Source organism: Gavia stellata, chromosome 24, assembly GCF_030936135.1.
Source record: "Gavia stellata isolate bGavSte3 chromosome 24, bGavSte3.hap2, whole genome shotgun sequence".
Lineage (NCBI taxonomy): Eukaryota > Metazoa > Chordata > Aves > Gaviiformes > Gaviidae > Gavia > Gavia stellata.
Window position 1 is genome coordinate 10,302,742 of NC_082617.1, and position 17,799 is coordinate 10,320,540.

The 17,799-nt window shown below is 58.7% G+C and overlaps 1 protein-coding gene across 1 annotated transcript in view; it reads left to right on the plus strand.

Moving 5' to 3' along the window:
- Nucleotides 1-875: 875 nt before the first annotated feature.
- Nucleotides 876-17,799, plus strand: part of NOTCH1 (notch receptor 1) — a 44,447-nt gene continuing 27,523 nt past the window's right edge. The window contains exons 1-2 of the mRNA XM_059828948.1: nt 876-933; nt 2,744-2,825. Of these exons, the coding sequence (XP_059684931.1) occupies nt 876-933; nt 2,744-2,825 (140 nt within the window). The remainder of the gene's footprint in view (nt 934-2,743; nt 2,826-17,799) is intronic.

Genomic DNA, 17,799 nt, shown 5'->3' on the forward strand with positions numbered 1-17,799 from the left:
CAAGGCTGGGGTGGGGGACTGAACTGGGGGTGTCTGGGGCTGCACTGGGACTATGTGGGGGCTGCTGGGGGGGGAGGGGAGCTGCATGGAGGTGTCCGGGGCTGCGCTGGGGCTCTGCAGTGGCTGCATGGGAGGGCTGTGCTGGAGCTGCACTGGCAATGGGGATGGGGGGTTGCACTGTGGGGTTGTGGGGACTGCGTGGGGGGGCTGCGCTGGGGGTGTCCGGTGGCTGCATGGGGGGGCTGCACTGGGGGTGTCCGGTGGCTGCATGGGGGAGCTGCGCTGGGGGTGTCCAGTGGCTGCATGGGGGGGGGGCTGCACCGGGGGTGTCCAGTGGCTGCATGGGGGGGGGCTGCACCGGGGGTGTCCGGTGGCTGCATGGGGGGGCTGCGCTGGGGGTGTCCAGTGGCTGCATGGGGGGGGGCTGCACCGGGGGTGTCCGGTGGCTGCATGGGGGGGGCTGCACCGGGGGTGTCCGGTGGCTGCGCGGACCCCGCAGCCCCACGCCCGTCCCCCGCAGGGACCCTCCGTGGCGGGAAGGGGGTTCCCGGCGGCGGCCCCCCGGGCTGGGTAGGGAGGAGCGTCCCGTCCCGTCCCGTCCCGTCCCATCCCGTGCAGTGCCGCGCCGCGCCGTGCCGTGCCGCGGCGTCCCGCCCCGCGCCGTCCCGCCCCCCCCGCCCTCCCGCCCGGCCCGGCCCGGCCCGCCGGGGCTGAGCAGCCGCGGGAGGCGCCGGCGCTCGGAGTCGCTGCGCTCGGCGCTGGGGCGCGGTGTGTCTGGGGCTCCCGGCGGGGCAGCGCGTACCGGCACCGGCTCGGCTCGGCTCGGCCGAGGCCCCGCGGATCTATGCGGCCGTGAGCGGCGGGAGCAGAGCGGGATGGAGCGGCTCCTGGCGCCCGGCCTCCTGGTGCTCCTGCTGCCCGCCCTGACGCGAGGTGAGGGCCGCCGCGACGGGCCCCGGACCGGCCGCCCCAGCGCCCGGCAGGAAGTTTGCCGAGAGCGGGGCCGGGCGCGGCGTGTGCCCCGGTCCCGGTTGGGCCCCGCGGGGCTCCGCGGGCACCGGAGCGCGGCGCCGTCGGGGGGGTCCGGGACGCGGGGTCCCCGTGGGAACCGGGACTGGGAGCTGCGGGATGCCTGGGGACCGGGCTCAGCTCCGGCGGGGGGAGCGGAGCTGGGCGCCGCCGAGGGAACCGGGGCCGGAACCGTGGGGGGAGCGGGGCTCAGCACCGCGGGGGGGGGCCGGGGCTCGGCGCGCCGGGGGAGGTGGCGGGGGACCGGCGCTCGGGGCCGCCGGGAACCGGAGCTCGGTACCGGCGGATGCCGCGGGGAACTGCGCTTGCTGCCGTCGGGGGGGACCTGAGCTCGGTACCGCGGGCGGTCGGGGCAGCGGAGCCCGGGGCCGCGGGCGGCCGGAGCAGGGCGCGGCGGGGAGCCGGGGGAGCCGGAGCCGGGGGAGCCGGAGCCGGGGGAGCCGGAGCTGGGGACGGGCTCGGCCCGGCGGTGGGGCGCGCAGGGCGGCCGCGCTCCTGCCTGTTGTTCCGCGAGAGCTTTTGACCGTTTTGCAAATTTTTCTCGGTTTCCTGTTTCTTGAAAGTCAGCCGGGTCCCCCCGCGGGGCCCTCCCCCGGCCTCGGCCCCGGAGCGGGTCGGGGTGCTTCGCCGCAAAGCGCTGGGCGACCGTCGGGGGCGGCCGGTCGGGGCCGGGGAAAAGAGCCCTGAAAGGGGCCGGAGGTGCGGGGCGGAGCGGGGAGCAGCCCGCCCCGGGGGGCCGGGGCCCTGCGGTGCCGCCGAGGCCCTGGGATGCACCCCCCGCCCCCGGGCCGGGGCCGAGCGAGCAGCCTCCGCCGGAGCAGGGGTGTCCTGGGAGGATTTTGGGAAGGGACGGATTTTGGGAAGGCTCCGCACCGGGGCAGCCCAGGCTGGGAGCTGTGCCTGGTGCCCAGCCCCTCGGAGGCAAAGTTTGCAGAAAGTTGTGCCGGGCCGGAGGGGTGCCCAGCACCCCAGTCCGTCCCCCGTGGGACGCGCGGGGCTGGGGACAGAGCCCCGAGCGCAGCGGGGTGTCCCCGGGGTGCGTGGGACTCGGCAGCCGTCCAGGGGAGAAGTTTGGTTCTGGCGGCGGCGGCGGTGTGAAGCTGTAGTCGCTCAATGTGAAACTGCTCTGGCGGCACACGCGTGGCGCAGAACCAGTTACCGCGAAGAGCTAGCGGGGCAGAGAAGGGGAAGAGCGAGCCGGGGTGGAAATCAGAAGCGATTCTGGTACTTTCAGCAAGTTGCTGTGGTAACTGTGCAGAATTTGGCTCTGAGGGCCAGACAATGAAACCTTTACTCATAGCAAGTTGTGATGGGCGATTCATTTCGTTACTGAGTTCACGGTAACTAACGGGCCCTTGGGTGGATGGTTTTTCCCAAATGGCATTTGTCACTCAAGGGCCTGATCTGGGGTTTCTCTCTGTCAGTCCTCTTGCTGGAGGAGAAGGCAGAGCCTACCCTCAAGCCCACCCTGAGTTTATTTTTAGGTGAGCCTCTCCGTGCTGGGGCCACGCGGTCCCTGCCCGCCTCCATCACCCTGTGGGTGGGGGCCGCTGGGTGCTGCAGCCCCCATCTCGCCATTCTGGGCAGGGGCAGGGTGCTCGGGTGTCTCGGTGAGCCTGTCCCCGGTCTGGATGACACTAGGGGATGCAGCCCCCCCCCGCCCCGCTGCCACCCGGGACCTGCGCTGTGGCTAATGCTTTCCTTCTGTTTGCAGGTTTACGGTGCACGCAGCTTGCCGAATCCTGCCTCAACGGGGGCAAGTGTGAAACTTTTCTCAACGGGACGGAGATGTGCCAGTAAGTATGGAGGAGCCACAGGATTTTCATCTCCCCCGACCAAAGTATTGACATGCATGTTGACTTTGCTTTGAAGGCTCTGGATTTAATAGGGCAAGATGCGTTTTCTTTCCTTGAGTGGCAAGAATAACCTGCTTGTGTAGGAGTCGCCGCGAGTTTGGCAGGATCGGGCTTTGTTCCTAGCTGGGTGGAAAAACATGGGCAAAGGGCCATGTTTTGCTGGTGTTAACCTATGCAGACTGCCCTGATGATGGAGCAGGAGGTAGGGCCAGCCTGCAGCGCTTGTTGGACCGTCGGGCAGGGAGGGAGGCTGTCTGTCTGTCTTCCAGCTGCTCCCTCCTGGCCCCGAAGCGTTGCCTTTCAGTCCCTTGCACCCTGGCAGTTTGTGGTGTGGTGTCCAGTACATCTCCAAGAAACATTCAAGAGAGGTTTCCTGGCGTGGCTCTGGCTGCTGGAGCTGCCCCATTGATGTCCATGGGTCTGCGGTGCATCCCCCGGGGCAGGCGGGCGAGCAGGGCCACCTCCTCCCGCAGCCCTGCCGGCACCGGTGCCAAGCTGCGGTCCAGCCTGGCGTTCCTGGCGGGACCCTGGCACCCGGGCAGGAGCTTTCTCCAAGCTGATTGTGGGGAAACGGATGTGTAAAGCGTTGGGACTCTTTGAAGGACCAACCGACCCACCGCAGCGATGGCCGATTCACTCCAGGCTCCCAGGGAACAATAACCAAGAGAAATGAATAAGACTTCAGCTCCCCTTTTAAAACTATTCCATAAAAGAAATGTGAATGGGCAAGGCTCTGTTTTCCGGCCAGATTTCCCCTCTGCCTGTTGAACGTGGCCTGAGCTGAGAGCAGGCTGGGAGACGTTCCCACCCACCCCAAATTTCCAATAGGAAGTCCTCAGCGGAGGAACCTGAAGGCATTTCCAATCCCAACCTGTTGAATGGCAGTTTCCCTTGACAATGTGTGTTGCTTTTTTGCAAATCCGCCTGGGTGCCGTTACTCTGCCCAGTAGCCGGGCACCTCCCGCCCCCTTCTCCAAGCTGAGCCCCCCAACCCTTTGGTGCAAATAAATCAGCAAATCAATCAGGCACATGAGCAATTTAATGGACAAAGGCTGGGTCCCTTTGTGAGCCACTAATGAATGCACGCCACTTTTTTTTGCACAGAAGCCCTTACCAACGCTTGACGCTCTAAATCTTGTTTTCTTTCATTCAAAGAGCGACAGCTGGGATTCGGTCGAAATTCGGCAGCTATTGTTAAGGGAGGCAGATTAATGCTGTGTGACTAATCATGTATGGCTTCCCAGAATGCCCAACCCTCCACCCCCTCCCCAACCTTACACCCCTCCTTTTCCTTGTGGTCATTCTTCCCTTTTTTTCTTAAGTCTCTGCAACTCCTGATTTACATTTCATGTGCAGATGGTGATGGAATCTAATTAGATCTGATGTGTGCGAGCTCTATTTGGAGGAGAAGCCTCCAAAGTAGGCTTGGGGTGGGGTTTTTTTTAAGAGAAAAAGTTAACTTTAAAGAACTTCTTCGTTGCTAGCTGTGAATAACCGCCTCTCTCTTGGCTGCAGACGCCGGGATGGCTTCGCGAGTGTGTGCGAGTTATTTTTGCGGGAAGCCAAGGTGCGCGCTCTCAGTGCGTTAAAGCGCTTGTCTCTCTCAGGGTACGCTCATGGGCAATGGGGGCAGATATTAGAGGTACTGCCAGACTGGAAGAGGTGCAACTTTCCAAGGTATCTGATAGCAGCTCGCAAACCCCTGGTTTTTCACTTGTTTGAATATCTCTTTACGAGGAGTTTTGCTTCCAAGCTTCTTAAACAAAGCAGAGCCAAGAACACAGATACCAGACGCAGAAAAGCTTGGCACTGCCCTTTGGCGCCTGCGTGAAATGCACCATTTTGGCTGCTGGCCACATCTCCGCTCGGCCTGGCACTTAACAAAGTTTGGCCATAAAGCCCCATTGTGCTGCCCCCACAAATCCAATTAGAAAGTGGAGTGAAATAAATAGCGTATGCGGGAGACGCTACTCCGGCGGACAAGCGTCCCGGCGTTTGTGGCGGGAGAGCGCTAGTTGGGTTACGTGAAGACGACTCTGATAACACCAAAACCGAGTTATCAGCCCTGTTACGGAAAGGGAATCGCCGGTGCGAGACGAGGAGCTTTCTCTGCCTTTATTATTTTACAGCGATAGTTTGTAAAACTCCATGTGCCTTATCTTGCTTGTCCCTTTGCCAGGCAGTCCGGGGCACGCAGGGCTTTAATTGAATGGAGAGGACTGAGCATTTGATCGGCTGGAGGGCTCACGACAGAAGCGGCCTAATTAAGCCGCCTTTGGAGCTGTTTTCCATCTTGGCAGGGGTAGCCGGGTCTTTCAGTGCTGGAAGAGCAGCAGCAACAGAGGTGCATCGTGCACGGACCCCAGCTGAAGGTGCGGGGTGTTTCTGTCCCATGCGTGGCACTTGCACCAGATCTGGAGCTTTAAAAGGTCCGGTCTGCAGATGATGGCTGCTGCGGTTTGCAGTGTAGTTTCACGGCGCTGGGGAGCTGTGGCTTTCCAGAAAAGGCACTCGCCTTTGACTAAGGCATTTTCCCAGACAAAATGAGAAGGTTTTCCAAAAGGTCGTTTTGACTTCTGGTGATAGCTCCTAATTAGACTGTTGGATAACTGTAGTTTTGACTGGCATCCTTGCAAATGAGCAGGGCTGATTTTAGATTGCTGTGCCATGTGACGTTTATTCCCAGGACCTCCCTTGCTCCGCTAGTTAAAAGCAGATGGCATGAAAGAGGGCTGAGTTTCAAACCCCGCTCCACCAGCCTTTCGCCATTAAAGTCAGAGGAGCTGCGTCTGGGTTGTCGCACTCTTGCCCAGAGAAGCCAGAGAGACGGCAAAGGAAAAGAATAAGTTAAATTAATCACTAGGCTTGCGCTGAAAAGGGGGAAAAGTCGGTTTGCTAAAGTACTTCCTCTGTTTATGAATCAGCGCGGCGTTGTAGTTCAGCCGGGGCGATGGCTTCTGAGCCGGTGCCCGTTGCCACCATCAGCTTCCACGGGCAGCGGGCCAGAAACTTGGAAGAAACATTCAGAGGGGGACCGTAGTGGGACGAGATGATTATTTTAGCTCAAAACTCTTTCAGGAGACAACCAGGAAGACAGAGGAGTGATCTGAGCCCTGCAGCTCTCTGTGCCCTTCAAGTTATTCAACTGCTCAGTCATTGTTATCTCATTGTAAAGGGCGGAAGTTTCCTTCTGGTTTGGTTTTTTCTCATGTGCTTTAACCCAACGTTATTTCCATGAAATAATAACAAAGAAAAAATGCAGTCTCCGTGCTGGAGAGGAAGAGGGTGGAGTGTTGAACAATCAACCAGAGGAAGCTCTTAAAGAAGTAGACGAGCGGTGATTCAGCCATGTTGAGAACTCTTGATGGGTCTTTCGAGTCTAATCTCATTCTCGGAAAGAACAAGGTGGAAATGGGTAAGAGGGTAGATTAAAAATACAAAAGCGTCACCTGTTGCAGATTCCAGTGGAAGAGAAACTTAGCTGAGAAGCCCAGCTGGTGAGGTCACTGGGACAGCAGCAGGATTTTTTAGCTCTTTTCTAGAAGAATCTCTGTTTACGTCTCTCCTCTCTGCAAGGCGTCTTGATGGTTATCAGTTGTCTCAGGTGGTCCCACTGACTCCTGCTAACTTGCCCTGGGATTTTATTGGTTCGGCTGACATTTTTTTCCTTGATTTTTCTCATGGCTTGGTACTTGTGATGGCCAGAGGGTTGTACTGCATTTGGGCAGGGGCCGGCACGGATCGCGCTCAGGAGGAGATATCTCGACAGGTCCCTCAGCAGTACCTGCGGCACGGAGATGAGCAGGAGAGGTGGGGTGATGCCTGCTGAGCTCGGAGGCTCCCCAGGTTCCAGATGAGGGTGTGAGGTTCCAGAGGGGATGGGGTACTCAGAGTGGCCTTTACCACCTGGGATCAGAGGGACTATTCCCCACAAGGTACTCGCAGCTGTTAAATGTGTGATCCTGCGGTGTGATGCAGTGCACGGGGCTCCGCTCCACAGACAGCTTCTGGAGGTGGCTCACTTCGTCATACAGGGTACCTTTTATTCCACCGAAATCTCTGACTTGCTGTCTTCCTACCTGCCGGAAACCATGGTATGTCCATTTGTTCCAGCTAGTACTACACACCCTGGTCTCACCTCCAAGGCTGTTGCGGTTTATTGTATGTAGCGTGAGGGAGACATGCTTGGTCATTGCAAGGCCAAGCTATTCACCAATTAAGGGCTTGGATAACATAATCAGCAGGCAGTTAGCAAGTTTTAAAATAACATTGTTTGGAAATTTAACCTGCTCTTTCCAGGCCTGGAGGTGTGCTGACCCTTGATTTGCTCGTGTTGGTAGGTGTCCCGAATGGTAATGGCATGTGTACATGAGTGGAATGTGAAATTTATAGAGCATCAGTGTGTTTAACGAGGGAGTAGCCTCGGGGTGCAGTTACTGTGAGCTGGTAAGCTCTGGATCTGGATGGAGACTTCTCCGTGATTAGCATGTTGCCAAACTCCAGGTTTGGTTTTAGACCATGTATTGGGGCTGCAGAGTGGCAGAGCCTCTGGGATACAGCTTAAACCCCCCTGGGAAGGCAGACATGCAGTGGGGTCTCAGTTGAGTCCCGCCTCCGTCCCAGGGGCCAAAAAGGTGGTCAGGGTCCACCTGCTTCACCGGTGGCTTTGTGTCCAGCTGGCTCCTGCTGCCACCCGGGATGGGGCAGCACCACGGGTGACTTGGGCTGCTCCCTCACCGCTCCCCAGGCCGGTGTTGGGCTGACCTCCTGCAGCCCTTCGCGTCAGGGGCCAGGGTTAGGAAGCCCATCAGGCTGGAGAGGTGAAGGTTTGGGGTGATTTCAGATGCTTTTCAAACGGTCTTTTCATCTCATTGCACGCCCTTGGCACGCAGCGCCGAGCCCCAGCACCTGGAAGTGGCTGTGCCAAAATCCTGCAGGTCCCTGAAGTTGCCCTGCTGCATGGTGCCTTTGTGAGTCTGGGTTCGCTGTGGGGAAGAGGCACCCCAGCTTCCCTAGTCCATCCACCCACGGAAGGGCTCCATCCTGCAGTGCTGGGCTCCTTGGGGTTGGCCTCGACAGGTATCGGCAGCAGCAGGTCGGTGTTACCGCCGTCCAAGGACTGCCAGCCATGGGCGTTGTGTTGGGCGCTCACCAGCCCAGGGCTGCGCTCGCGCTTTGCTCTGGGGTAAAACTGCAGCTACTCGCATCGGCCAAAGATCTGGAATGAGCAGGAGAAATGCTATTGTGGTGTTGAGGGCGGGGGCTTGCATTTTTGCTTCTTGGGTATCTGAGCTCGGAGGCATCCAGGAGCAGGAGCGGAGACGTGTGAGGGTCAGGGCGCTGCTTTGGCACCGCCAGCGTCAGCAGGGTCTGGCCAGGGTTGCAGAACAGGGGCTCTGAAGGGCTGGGGAAGTCCCCAGTTGGACTTAATAGCAAAACTCTCTGCACATCTATCGCGTGTGATGTTGAGAAGTCTTTGCAGCACTCCACTAGGTCTTAGCGACACGGGACCATAGCAGCTCCCATCTCTCTGCTTGGAGAGCCCCAGGACAGTTAGAGGTGCCCACCTGGGGACACCCCAGTCTTTACTTTGACATCCGAGTCTTGCTGGTAGAGCAGTTGGGTGCTGCTTCCAGCTGGCTGTCTGGCCGAGGTGTGATGGTGGCCATTCAGACTTGCACGCCCTTCTCTGGACTCTGCCTTCCTCGACGTGCAGCAGCGCCGGGACCCATTGCAGCGCCTTCATCTACAGCTCTAGCGCGTGTCTGGCAGATTGGGTCCCCTCCTCTCACCTCCCCGCGTTGGCGAGTGCCCTGCGGGCAGGGGTCTGTGGTACAGAACGGTGTCAGGGTTTCCATGTACATCAAGTGAGGTCTGCTTGGTGCCTCAGTTTCCCTCCATGTGCTGTTGCTTATCTGAACATCAAAACCTGTCTTGGCGTGAGATGGAGCAGCACGACCTGCCAGGCATGTCCCAGCTCATGGAGGTGAATTAGGCGACGGAGGTTCCTGTTGGTAAATGCAGTGCTCAGTGTGAGAGATGCAGGATCAGGACCACGACTAAAGCCTGTGTGTGGGGTTGAGGCGGGAGACGTTTGGCTGGGTCCTGTGAGCAGCTCTGCCCCAGGAGGTAGCAGCATCCTGCCCACCGCCCCACGCACAGCGGGGCTTGTGCCCTGCTCGCGGCCGGTGATGTCCCACGTCTCCGTCTGCAAAGACGCTGTTGGGAGCGTGTGAGCGGTGTGTGCGCTGGGTGTGTTTCCCTCGCGCAGCAGTGATTAATGTCTGCTTCAAGCTTTCGCCCGTCACGTCCTCCCCTTCCCCCACGGCAGTCTGGAGTTAATATTGGAAAAGTTAGTTAAACAGTTAATGTTTAGGCCCTGCTTATTAGGCTCTTGCACATTTCTAGCAAAGGGAGCGGAGCTGCATTTTAATGGGAAACTTTCACGCTCAGTCAAGTTGCAAAAATTTATTTGCGCAGAAGTCATTTTCTTTTAACAAGTTTTCACCCTAATTCCCTTCCCCAAAATCTGAATTTAATGGTATTTATATGGGAAATGGATTTATTAAGTTTTAATGATGCTATAACGTTGCCCTTATTTAATAGAAGGGGCACCCTGCAGGCAAGCAGCCTTGTGGTGGTGGGCTGGGCGGGCTGGGTGCCAGGAGGAGCACCGACGGGCTGGGAGCCTGTTGCTTTGGGCTTGATCTGAAGTTAGCGTAGCTGAGAGCGGCGGTGCCAGGCTTTGCTTGGACCTCCAGGGCTGCGCAGGATCAGTCCCAGGCTGTTGCAAGGGCTGGGGCTGCAGGGCTGAGCCTTGTCTCCTGCTGCCGATTCCTCCTCATCCTCCTCTGTGGCTCCTGGCGCGATGTGACGCTACCTGTGTCCGCCACAACTGTCCGCAAGAGGAGCAGCGAAAGGAGCCTTTGGCACTGGGGGTCTTCGCTTTGTCAACTGCTCTGTCCCATGTCCCCTTGCCGAGAGAGCCGTCGTCAGCAGGGCGATGGGGACCCCAAGGACCATACGCTCCCCGCTGGCATCGCTGCCTGGGGGGTTGAGTGTTTGTGAGCCTGCAGTGGTTTATTTTAAGACGGGAATTACGGGCTGTCGATGAGCAGCCGTGGGTGAGAGCATGTCCCCAGTGCTCCCGCCCCACCGGTGCATCCTTGCGCAGGGGGATCCGAAAAAGACCCTCCCAAAGGCGCTCCCGGCCAGTTAACCCGTGGAATAGCTCCTCTCGGGGCAGGTGGAGGAATGTGGCCGTCGACAGCGGGCTGGCTCCCGCCCTTGCGCCCACTGCCCATCAGCGGCCGCGCGCCGGCTTCGGGGCGGGCCGGGAGAGTGACCCTGCGGGGGAGCGGCCCGGGAGGAGGGGGGGCCTCTCCCCAGCCCCCAGCCCCTATTAAAATGTTAGACACAGACCTCCAAGTCAAAAGGCAGGGCGACAGACGGCCCTTTCACAGGGCCTGCTGCTCCCCACAAAAGGGGGGTTTCCAGGGGAGGGGGGCAGGAATGCGGGCTGCGGCCGGAGGGCAGAGCCGCCACCATTGTCCCCGCTCCCTCAGCGAGGGCGTCATGTTGACACAGGGATTTCTGCCGGCAAAAGGTGTCGGAGGCAGAGTCTTCCCTCCCTCCCTCGCCGTTTCCTTGGTTAAACTCGGCAGCAACAGAAATCCCAGGATACAGGTCCCGGGAGCAGATACCCGTCTGCTCCGAGGTGCTTTACATCCCTCAGGCCGTGGTTTCCAAGTGGGCAAGGTTTTTGCTGCTAGTAACTATTTTTGGGGAGCTTTGCTTTGCTTGCAAAGAGAAACCAGCAGCTTCATGGCTGTGAGGTTGGGGGGAGCTGGATCCATCCCTGTCCAGCCATTGCCATCTATGCTCACTCACCGTCTCACCGAAACAGCCCCGGCGCGAGTTGCTCTGGCTTTCGGTAGGGTTTGTGCCGCAGGGGCACCCGTGTGCTCTGCAAAACCCCCTCTCCTCCTGTTTATAAATATTGGAGCTAAATATAGCTTGTTTAAACTTTTGGGGGCTGTTCAGATCCTAATCTCAGGTTTTATGTTCAGGATTAGAAGAGTTGGATGGTGGGGTCACGCGTGTCCCGGGTGGGAGTTTTCCATATTTGGCTCTCGGGCAGCGCAGTGTTTAGCCAAAACTTGGTTTGAGGGGGAAATAAGAGAGTTGTTCATCACTTAGTGAGATGGTGACAGCGGCACTGCGTGCATGCCAGAGCTCCCAGGAGCAAGGCAGGGTGAATTCGCCCTGCACTGGCAGCGAGTGTGGGCAGCACCGTGTCCAGAGTGGGTGAAAATGGGCATTTGCCCCGAAAGGGATGGGGAAGGGAGAGCGGCCTCGGGCACCAGCAGCGCTGGGCTGGCAGGTGGCCTGGGGAGGTGGAAATCCCTCATCTCCCCCAAATTCTGACTGTTCCTTCTGCTGGCTTAAAGAATAAAACATTTATAAAGGAAAAATGTTTACCAACGAAAAATCAAAACAGGGGGAAGTTGTAATGGGTGCTCTCGAATGCCATAGCTGCTGGGCAGCACCGCGGGGGAAAAGAAGAGCCGGGTGACTTAATGGTGTCTAACAGGCACGCCGGTCACCAGCGTGGGCACTTGGTTGAGGACCTGCCCCAGGACACTCGCCCCTGCCCCGCGGGCGGGCGGTGGGACCGTTTGCCGGCCTCAGCCCAGCTTGTGTTCCCTGGGGATCCTCCGCTGGAAGCGCATCCTTCATGGTCGCCCCATAAGTGGGCTCCTCCAAGAGAAGGAACAGGGACGAGGATGAGCAGGGAGAGCAGAGCTCAGCGCAGGGCAGCCCGCTCCCACAAACAATGGGGCTGTGCGGATTTACACAGGGCAGAGGATATAAAAAACAACACTGAGGAAAAAAAAAATATTTCATAGCAGCCATTGTTGAGGGTGGGAATGAGGCGAGTTTTGTCTTGGTCTCTTCCTTCTACATCTTTCATGTTTATTGTGAATGAAGCACCATTGAAAGGCAGCTCCTTCCCAGGTAGCTGGTGGTGAATAGCCTGGCCACTTTGCTTAGTAATGGGATTATATTGTTTTTCATTACAATGGGAACTTTGATTCCCAAACTGTCCTGACTAATGTCTGCTTAAGAAACAAAGCCATTTTTTTTTCCCTTTCCCCTTCACCCTGGTAGGAGGAACAGGGCTCTAGCACGTCTTTCCCCACTCCTGTCCATGAGTATATCCAGCTTTGGGAATTCCTTTAGTTTCTCTCCAGATGAAAGTCTGGGTCTTAAAATCTCAATTAGATGGCTTGGGCTAGGTCAAAAATGAAATGGAACAAAAAAAAACACATCAAAGAGTTCGGATTGCAGTTTGCTTTTTTAATTAAACAAGACTGGAGATCTGCTCTTGCTTTATTAACCTGATGTCACTCGAAGTAACCTGCTGCTTTGCCAACCACCTTCCCTGTGTGAAACTCTGTTTTTTTCCCAGGCTGGTGTCCCAGAGTGTTTAATAAAGGAGGGCCTGGATGGGACTTCATAAAAAAACCACTGTTTTGGTCTAGCGCTGGGTTTTGGTGCTGGGAGCCGCGTTGTGGCTGCCGGAGGTGTTTGTGGGGCCATTCGGTGCCGGGGGAGTGCAGCAGGGCCGGTGGGCGCTTTGGGGTGCATCGCCCGGTCGGGGTGCCCTGCATGGGTGAGGGAGAGCTGGGCAGCTCTGCTTTCTCTGCCTTGGCTCTCCTGGGAGCCGTGGCGAAGCCTTTGGTTTCTTAACGGACGTGCGTGCCAGAAACCACAGAGCGAAGCTGCAGGTGAGGCGCGGTGAGCCCGGCCATGCCCGCTGCCGGGAGGGGGCTCAAGTGGCCCCTGCCAGCCCCTGGCTGCCAGGGCAAGAGGGACCATCCACGGCCCCATGTGCCCCAGGGAGGTCAGGGCAGCGTCCAAAAGTCTTCCTCGTCTCCCTGCACCCATCTTCCTTCTGCCGGCTCCAGGGGTGTCGTGCCACCCCAAGCAGGGTGGCCATGCCAGGGCAGGAGCTGAGCTGAGATGGTACCAGAGCGCAGGGTGCTGAGCTCTGCTTTCCCAGCGGGACCGTTTTCCAGGCCTGTCTGAATTCCCCTGGGTCCAGAGCGTGCTCCCATGCTCAGCGGGATGTTTCCGAGGTGGGCTGACACTGCCGCGAAGCCATCCCGTAGAGAGTTTGTACATACCTGCAGTCCCTGATGATGCTCCATGCAGGAACACGGGAGGGGCTCATGGGGAGGCAAAGGAATAAGAATGAATGGAATAAGATGGAATGGGAAGATGCAGCAAGAAGCAGATCTCTGCTCTCACTGACACGGAGACATATCCCCGAGCACCAGCCCTTTCTCTGGTCGGATTGGAGCTGGGGGAGATCAGGGTCCCCCGGGCTGGCACCGAGCAAACATGTCTTAGGCGGAAGGGTGTAACTTCGGGAGAAAGTTGGGGTGTTGCTTTCAGGGTGTGGCAGGCAGGAAGCCACTGACACAACTGGAAAAGTGACTCTTGTGCGTGGATGCCTGATGGAAAGCAAGCTTAACGTCTGGGGTCTGCAGCTGCTGGGGTTGCGCAGGGGAAGGTGTGGAAGCAGGCGGTTGTGGTTCCCGTTCGTATGCCCACGGATGACGGTTACCCCGAGAGGTGTGGGGACAATGGGGTAGGGTCGCGTCACCGCTCTGTGGCCGGGAGCAGTGTGCAGTGGCTGTGGTCCTGTGTGCAGTGAAGGGAGACTTTCCTGCTGGTTATTTCTCTCCCTCAGCTGTTGCCAGCAAACACGTGAAATCCAAGAGTCCTGCTCACGTTTGGCCATTTGCTTCGCGCCGCAGCGTCCGGACCGCGCTGGCACAGGCGTCTACTCGGTCCCGCAGCTTGTTTGCTGGTGCAGAGGGCTCTGCAGGTCTGATGGTCCCTCGGTGGGGACCCTCTGCCCCGTGCAAGGTCACGGTCGTGGTTTCTGAACCACCTCTGTGCTGGGGTGGCTCTGCCGGGGCACGGGGAGGGCGGCTCGTCTGGGATGGCTGCTCCGGGCAGCGGGTACCACGGAGCGGAGAGCGGCATCCCCCACAGCCCAGCCTGCGCCTGGGGATGGGTGTCGGGGTGGGGGCTGCTCCCCCTGGCAGGTTCGCTGCTGCCCCAGAGGCAGCGGGGACTCTCCTGTCCCCGTTAGTCTCAAGTGCCCCCAAAATGGGGCTTCAGCGAAGACCCGAGCCTTCCCTCCTCGGCTTTCCCACGGTGCTCGTACCTTGGGGAAAACAACCGTGGCCGTTTATGCTTCTAGCAGATGAGGGTGAGGAAGAGGTTATGTGATAGCAGCGCAGATAAGAGGCAGCCTGGACGCGGGGCTGGCAGCCGGGATGGGGCTCCCCGCCAGCCCCCCCGTTGCCTCCCACAGCGTGGGGCTGCCTCCCGGACCTGTCCCCCCATGGAATGGGGGACAGCCTCTGCGAGTCCACTGGCCGTGCTTCAGCTCACACCTGGTTTTCATTTAATTTGTTGGATTATTTTGTGTGTTTTAAGCCTGAGGTGGGTTTTACCTCCAGCCCTGCCACGGTCTCAGCCCTTGGGCAGGGGGACGCCCTGGGACCCAGCAAGAGAGCGGTGGGTGGTGTGAGCGTGGCCGTTCTCAGCTGTGGGCCAGTGCAGGCTGAGCCTCTGCTGAGCCCCCCGCATCCAGGGCATCCCCCATGCACCCAGCACCTCGGAAACACCCCCCGGCCCCGGGGCTGCGCTTGTGCAGGGCTGACGCATCCCGAATTTGAACAAAGCCCCCGTGCCGCCATGCGGGAGCCGTGCCGGGGCGGGATGGGCTGCGGGAGCGCCTGGGTGTCATCTGTGCCGGCCGTGGCAGATGGCAGCTTAGCACAGAAAGGAAAACATTAGTCTTGGGTCAGAGGTCGCAGAAACATCTGCCTCGGGATGCTTTCAGTGCCCGCATTGCTGCGGAGGGACAAAACCTGTTGCTGGTGGGTTGGAGGAAAAGCCTTGCACGCTGCAAGCGGGGAGGGAGCGAACAAAGAGCCGGCAGCGCGCGCACAGCCGCACGCACGGAGCATCCGGCGCGGGGGACGCGGGCCAGCGTGGGGCCGGGATGGGGAACCCCGACTCTGCTGGCATGGCTCGTGGGGCGAGGGGGTGCTGGAAGCCGCGGCGCCCGGGCAAGCACATGCGTAATGCAGCGCTGGGGCAGCAGCATGGCAGCAGAGCTTGTTGGCTCTCTTGATGTTTCTGCGGCTCATTCATGCTTTTGATTATACGATCTGCCGAGCTTTTCTGGAGCCTTGCTGAAATAACTGCAGCACTGGGCTGTTGTTTGTAACTTGTTAAGGATGTGCAGCAGACACAACAAATGCACGTGCCCACGCTGAGCAGATCCAGATTTGGCCTGGGCTCCGCGCTGGGAGTGGGGTGGGAATTCGGGGCCACTGTTCCCGTTCCCAGGCCATCCCCTGGGACTCGCTGTCTGACCTTGGACAAGGCCTTCTCCATCACCCTTCACATCGCCCATGAATCGTGCTGGAGATTTATGGGTCGGGAGCGCGGTGCATTATTAATTGTGCCTCCCTCCTTGCAGCAGTTTGCACTCTGGGCGCGGGTGCTCGCTCAGAGCCAGCGTGGAGGGGGAAGACGTATCGCAGTCCGGTGTCGTGGGAATCCAGCCCCCAGCCTCTGCCTGACCCCCCGAAACAAAAAGCCACCGGGATGCACGGCAGCCCCAGACACTCGAGGGGTGTAAATCAGTGTTTACATGCATGTAATGCGTGTGCAAGGAGCACATGCAGCATCCCTGTCCTCAGGGATGGGGACCAGTCGCTGCATCGTTGTCCCCTATCCTGCCTGGTGCTTCAGTGACAGCCCCAGTCCCTTGGTTAGGTCATGTAGAAAATATCCTACAAGTGAAGAGTTGTGAGACTGTCCGCCCTGACTTGCTTCTTGTGCCGGCACGGCTGGAGAGGGACCATCGTGCATTGGCGCAGGGCTCGGCCATCACTGGGGTTGGAATGCCGTCACCCTCCGTCACCGCCTAAAACAGCGGGGTGGGTCGTGGCTGGAGCGTTTGATGCCTCTTCAGCAGGTTAATGAGTCAACGGAAACGTTTCTCAGCTGCGTGCTCAGGGGAGGGAGAGACACCGGTATTTTTAGTCATTCCCGCCTGGGTCGGGAATGGGACGTGCGTCACGCGTGGGGCTGGGAGCGAGGCCATGCTGGCCTCTCTGGGGATTTCACAGAGGTTCCTCAGGACCCCAGGGAGCTCGGCCACCTTTCACTGCCTCGAAGCTGGTTTCTAATGGCCCTTCTGAGCTGTTTTGATCCTGGAGCACCCGCCCTGTCCTTTGCCAACACATATAATTAAAGCATAGCTTTAATGTCTCTTATGCTAAGTTCCATAAGTTGCTTGGGGTTTGGTTTGGGTAGCCCTCGCTTGGGAAATGCCAAAGGAAAAACCACAGGGTGATCTTCACTTGGCTGAGCCCGCGGGGACATCGCATCCTCCACGTCTGCTCACCTGGGAGTCCTGACGCCACCACCCGCCGGTATGTTTTTTACAGAAAATAAAGCTTAGCTCCCTGGGCTGAACTTTAGGAGAGGTTTTTAGCCCCTGGAGAAGTAGGCGGACGCATTGGTGAGGTTGCAGCACAGCTGGGAGCTGAACCTGGCTCTGCTGAATCCAGCCTTTCCCGACCTGGGAGAACTGAAAAATAACTACGTCTTGGGCTGGCCGCCTTCTTCACCTGGCTTTTGATCTCTTGCTTTGCATGCGAGTCTTGTCTCCAGGCTTTCCTCTGCAGCCGGGACTCTCTAAAGCTGTTGCGGTCGTTGGGCTTTTAAATGCAGCTCCAGAGTCTCCAACTGTGAGTGAGCTCTGGGACCCGCGCGGGGAGAAAACAGCGAAATTCATCCCGTGGCTTTGGTCCACAGCCATGCTCTTCCCTGCCTCGTCTCAGACTTGCTGTTGCAAATGTGGGCAGGAATAGCATCGTTTCTGTGCAGAAGCGTCTAGAGATGATGCAGGAGCTGTGTCGAAGCCGCCCGGTGCCAGGCTGCCCGTGGGCATGTCCTGGGTGCTGCCGTGTGCAAGTGGAGGAGCATCCAGCATCCTCGTGTCGTGTTCTTGCTGAGCAGCAATATCACTATCATGATAGTGATATCGCTGCCCTCGGACACCTTTTGCTCTGAAACCTTGAAAAGAAACTGAGGTGACTTCGAAACGGCAGAAGGAGTTTGAGAGGGCCCCCCGAGCTGGGAGCTGTGTGTGCAGTGGGTATGCGAGGGCTGTCGCCGTCCCTGCCACGGCTGTGGTTGTGATTCGGGAATCTCCAGGCATCCACAGTGAGTCTGTGCTGCACAGCCCCGCTCTGCGCGATGCAAACTCCTCCGTGGGTTATAGTAGTGACTACTGAATTTTAAGGGTGCCTGTGTTGTATCGTTTTTTTTCTGAAGAGCTGTTTCACCAGCACTTCTCAGTGGCTGGAAACACCCCCCTTGCAGGGAGGAGAAATGCGATGTGTGAGCGTACCCCTGTCCCGCCTGCCCACGTGTGCCCATCGCTCAGCTCAGCGCCTTCTGGCCGGGGCAGACCCGTGCCGAGCCCTTCCCCACCGTCTGCTGCACCCTCCTCACTTCTTGAGCTGATTGCATCCGTAAACCAGCTCTTAAAACAAGCAAATAGGGAACCATTTAAAAAATATCTGCAAACTCCATGAAACTTGAGGGATTTCCTGAAGCGAAAGCCTGGAGAGCGCCGGGGTGGGGCAGCCCCCAGACTGGGCACTGCCAGTGGCCCCAACCCCACTGTGCCTTCAGGCAGGGGCTCCCCTGCCCCGCAGGGAAGTTCCTCCGATGGCTAATTAACCTCCTGGCTAATAACCATGCCCCGGCTAGGGCTGGGCTCTGCTCCGGCTTCCCATCCGTGAAC